Source organism: Austrofundulus limnaeus, unplaced genomic scaffold, assembly GCF_001266775.1.
Source record: "Austrofundulus limnaeus strain Quisiro unplaced genomic scaffold, Austrofundulus_limnaeus-1.0 Scaffold891, whole genome shotgun sequence".
NCBI lineage: Eukaryota > Metazoa > Chordata > Actinopteri > Cyprinodontiformes > Rivulidae > Austrofundulus > Austrofundulus limnaeus.
Window position 1 is genome coordinate 32,641 of NW_013953293.1, and position 5,430 is coordinate 38,070.

The 5,430-nt window shown below is 39.3% G+C and overlaps 1 protein-coding gene across 1 annotated transcript in view; it reads right to left on the reverse strand.

Moving 5' to 3' along the window:
* phldb1b (pleckstrin homology-like domain, family B, member 1b) overlaps nt 1–5,430 on the reverse strand; it is a gene marked incomplete at both ends in the record, with an annotated part of 28,869 nt that overhangs the window by 4,316 nt on the left and 19,123 nt on the right. Inside the window, 3 exon segments of the mRNA XM_014029376.1 lie at nt 584–803; nt 2,824–2,970; nt 4,198–4,288. Of these exon segments, the coding sequence (XP_013884830.1) occupies nt 584–803; nt 2,824–2,970; nt 4,198–4,288 (458 nt within the window).

Genomic DNA, 5,430 nt, shown 5'->3' on the forward strand with positions numbered 1-5,430 from the left:
AGGCCTTCGTGTCCAGTTGTCCTCCTCCTACAACGCTGTTATTGAAAGTATGACTCCGCCCACTGTGAGCAAATGGTGTGAATCAGGGCCCCAACGATACCAACACAAAGAGGGAAACAGAAACAAAAACAAGGGGATGTTGAACCCCGCCTGCATTCACTACATACACATAACAAAACACCAAATAACCACAGCATCCAAACCAACAGGTCAGGTGATGGGGCACATGACCCTCTATGAATAATAGAGCTAATCAAGCCTATTGTTAGTCGATGGCCCTCTTTTGCATGTGACTAACCTGTTTGTCCAGGTGGAGGCGGAGCTTATAAGGCTGAGTTCACCTGAAACTCATCAGACTGAAGAAATCTCTTGGAGGAGAGATGAAATGTTTCACTAAAGAAGAACCATCCAGAGGAACTACTGATTTTTTCTTTTTGATTTTTTCTACCTGGATTACTGAGATGCATCAGGACATTATACCTAGAGTTAAACAGAAACGAGCCTGGCCTGTTGAAAGAGTCAGAGAGCAGTAACTCAACCTGACAACACAAAGATCCATAAAGGAAAGAGCTGAAGGTCTCACCAACATAATAGGAGAAGGTCCGTTTAAGGCGATCGAACACGAACCAGCGTTTCTTCCAGGATTTAATCTTGCCTCCCATCTTCACCAGGTAACCTTTGCACATCTTCTCTGTGAGGATGACATGGTAGCAGGTGTCCACACTGTGGCCTGATGACTCCACGTGTGAGCGCAGGTCAAACTCCTCCTTCCTGATGGGCAGGTATCGGGTCATTGGGCGGGCCTGGGTGGACGAGAACGCAGTAAATATTTATCACAGTTATGTTTTTGCCTGTTTCTTTGCATGCTTTTATTTGTATTAGCAAATTATCAGACGAAACACCAGACACATGGTACTGTGACTTGTCCCTGGATGTTCATTTGCAACAAAATAACTGTTAAAGTCAAACTAATTCAAGATGGCTACCAGAACTAATCGACCTCAGCAAAAACAAATACACTGCAACTCAGGGGTCATGTTGGCTGAGACTGATGACAAACACTTTGAGAGCTAACACAGAGCCCAACTACTCTCCACTGTGAGGGATCAGTGGTTCCAGGGTCCTCTACACATGAATCCAGTGGTGGCCACACGTCTGTTCATCCTCTAACAGTGGAACAAATATTTTGCTGAGTGTAAAATACCATTTGCATTAACTTTATAAATGTTTATCGCTATTATTTTTCGAAGAGTTGAAGTAGTCCATATGCAAAGTGAAAGCAGTGTTTCAGTTCAGCCTGAAGGGCTGTAGGTGAGGCAGAGTTCACTGAAGTTAGGGGGTCTGAAGTCTCACCTGTGGTCTGATCTAAAGGACTTCATTTTTAAGTCAAGGGAAAAGGCCAATGAAAACAAACTGCAGTGGTGGGCAGCGCTAATCCAAAAATTAGCTCCGCAATTTCTAAAGCGCTTATGAAAATATTTAGGTCCGCAAATTCAAAAGCGCTTATGCCATAGAAAAATTAGCGGAAGCTATTTTTAAAGCACAAGTTCAATTTGACAATCACTAGCTGACAACAATTCATGTACAACACTGCCAACTAGTGGAGTATGAACCCTTGTACAGCTTAATCCTACAACCGTTGATTACTGGGGATGTGATTTCATGAAACATAACTTTGGCTCCTGGTGTAAAAATTAAAAAGTTGTTGAGGATTGCTAGTTCGGCTGATACTTTGTCTTTTTCTTTTGTTTGTTGTAGATTTTTCATTAAAGAAGCATGAATAAAGTGATTTTAAAACTGTTTATTGGAAAACAGAAGCGATGCATTCTGGGTACATGACGGATTTGATTTGTGACGGGAAACGAAAGCACGGAGTACAGGAAACTATCTTCAAAATAAGAGCGTGGATTTTAAAGTTTTCCATGTAGTTGCTCCAGTTGACCACTAGATGTCAGTCTTCATCAGCATAACATCTTTAATTTCTGAGTCTCTAACCCTGTCGCTTCGACCAATTACATCAAGTATTGAGCTCCAGTGTTTAAACTTTATTTTTTTTTAAAGGAGCTCCGATTGTAAAGTAAAATAAATCAATACATACAAAATTTTAGTATGGATTACAAACGTTTACTTTTTTTACTGTTGTCTTCCTGCTATGTAAGCAGACACAAAGCATTGTGGGAAACCAGAACCATGACCCAAAGCAACAGTCAGCAGGATGTATACCTTCACAATAAGAGTGTTTATCTGGGAGGGGTGCTGTTGGATAGATCACATGTTGTGATTCATTGACAGTCATACCTTCTGCTGTTCAACATAATGATGACTTGTAGATAATTAGTTATTAGCAGTACTGCATTTTAATTTTAGAAAGTGTAAATCTGATTATGAATTATAAAAATTAGTGAGACCACTAAAGCACAAATGAAATATTTAGGTCCACAATTAGTGGATTTGCGCTTTAGTGGGCTGGTGCCCACCACTGCAAACTGTACTTTCAGTGCGGTGTGTGCAGCCCAAGAAGACCACTACAGGACAGGTGAAGGGTCTGCACAAATTGTAATATGAAGAAGAAACACCCGGCACACACCAGCCAGTTTGAGGTTATCTGTGAATCTTATTAACGAGGCCTTGAACTCCACACTACAAACACTGAATTCAGAACTTTCTGGACGGGAAGCAAAGCGTCTGTCCCATCTATCACTCTTCATACATCCAGCAGTTCTCCCATCTCTCCACACATCCACACGTCTCACGACCAAAGCCTGATTTATTTGGTGCTGTACTTTCCTCCACACACATGCAGATGAATCTGATTTTCCTGACCTGTGTGAGGTTTTTGGACCTCATCTTGACCTCCCTCTCCACAAGCTGCAGCCGGTGGAAAGTTTCATCCTGCAGTCTTTTCTCTGCCTCCTCTCTCCTCCTCCTCTCCTCCTCCAGCATCTGACGGCGAGCCAGGCTCTCACGTTCCTGGGGGAGAGAAGCCCTTTCATTAGATATGGTTTTGATCTCTGGAATGGCTTTGCAGAGAGCACAGGCTCTTTTTATTTCACCCAACTCCACATTCATACATTTATGTACATGCTTGTGCTGGCTACTGCACTTCTACCTCAGCAGTTCATGTTAATTATTTATCAGTGTAACGATGGGCTTCAGTGATGGCATTAGAAGGTAATGTAGCTCACCGAGGTTAGATGTTGTTTTTTCCCTTTAATCTTCACGATTTGCATTAAGTAGTAAATATCTACAAATGGCACCAGTCAGCACCTGCAGTTGTAAAAAGTATTCATCTCTATTGGTAATCTTTGTTTTGTTGTCTTACAATCTTAATTTTATTTGGATTTTTAATTTGATGACAACAAAAGTCCTCTCCAGATTAATGAGGATTCAAACAGTCTTTATTATTAAGCTGAAAGGTGGTGCTGCTTTGGGATGTAGTTCCTGTTTTATTTTCATACAAGGAATTTGACACGTTGTTGAGGTACAGACATCTGACGTAAACAAGAAATAAAAAACAAATATACAAAAAAAATAATAATTAAATAAGTCAGATATGAAGTACATAGAAACAGAACGTCAAAAATAAAATAAGTATGAAACTATTGACTTAATAAGCTTAACTATAATTGAAGATTCAAACCAGCTGTGCTAAAAAAAACAAGTTAACTTTCTTGCAGATGAAAAACATTTTGTACAAATGATCATAATTGCAGTGTGTACAACACATTAGTCCAGAAAATTGTGTTAGTGTAACGCACGATGTCCTGACATTAATGTAAAATGTGGTTCATGCATGTTTCACTAAGTGAAACTAACTAACTAAACAAAATAAAAAAAATAAAAATAAAACAACAAGAGGGTTGAATACTTTTCCACCTCAGTTCTGGTTACTTTTTATTCCTCAGACTGATCTAAAAGCAGGAGTTGTGTGAACCGTAGGACAGTACCAACGTGAGGGAGAGGTACGACTTCAACAGAACATGGATTGGATCTTTAATGGCCTTCCTACATCAGACCGAGCTGAAAGGTAAAGATGTCTGAAGGCCAATAAAAACGAAAAAAAAAAAAAAAATAACATTTTTTCTGCACGTTCCTGCTCAGGTCAAAGTTATCGAGCAGATTGCTGCACAAACCCATCTGTCACACAGAATGGATTCCTCGCAGGCTGGAGAGTTTCTCTTTCAACTTTCATCTTACCCGTGATTCAATAAGTCTGGCTTTCTCCAGTTGTGCCTCCTTCAGCATTTTCTCCATCTCCTCAATCTTCAGCAAGTCCATTCCTCCAACACTGTAGGAAACACAGAGCTCAGCAGTTGGTTATTTAACACCCAGCCAGAGCTGTGGTGTCTGTCTGGAAACCTGAAAGCTTCAACATTATTGTGTGTTAAAAACTAAAGAAACTCTTATTCTGTTCTAAATGTTGTGTTTTAGCACAGCTTTGAGATAAACAATGAAACGTGGCTCAACAATGAGCAGTGACTTCTGGTAGTGCTGTGTCCAACAACATAAAGAGCGTTCAGAAAAAAACTGCTACAAATATACTAGTTTGATAATTCCTCAGAAGACCAAAAATCAAACATTTTTTTTGTCCAACATTTACTTAACGCATTTAAAAACTTGTGAAAAATTCAATTCAAGGACTCTGATGAACAGGAATCAAACCAAAAAGCAGCATTACAACATGAAATGTAAAGACTTTCATCAGCAGAGATATATTGATCAGTAATTGATTAATATGCTGCTCAGTAATCAGAAACCAGGTCTTCATCCCCCCTGCCTTTGTTCTGCACCGTTCACACCAGCACACATAACTAAACATCAGCTTTATTAGTGCTGACAGCTGCTGTGGCTTAAGTTCTGGTTCAGGTTAGAGTTAACTATGGACCAGTAATGGTTAATTTTACTAGTTAGGTTTAGAGGTATGGTGTGAGTTAAGTTCTGGTTCAGGTTAGAGTTAACTATGGATCAGTAATGGTTAATTTTACTAGTTAGGTTTAGAGGTATGGTGTGAGTTAAGTTCTGGTTCAGGTTAGAGTTAACTATGGATCAGTAATGGTTAATTTTACTAGTTAGGTTTAGAGGTATGGTGTGAGTTAAGTTCTGGTTCAGGTTAGAGTTAACTATAGAACAGTAATGGTTAATTTTACTAGTTAGGTTTAGAGGTATGGTGTGAGTTAAGTTCTGGTTCAGGTTAGAGTTAACTATAGACCAGTAATGGTTAATTTTACTAGTTAGGTTTAGAGGTATGGTGTGAGTTAAGTTCTGGTTCAGGTTAGAGTTAACTATAGACCAGTAATGGTTAATTTTACTAGTTAGGTTTAGAGGTATGGTGTGAGTTAAGTTCTGGTTCAGGTTAGAGTTAACTATAGACCAGTAATGGTTAATTTTACTAGTTAGGTTTAGAGGTATGGTGTGAGTTAAGTTCTGGTT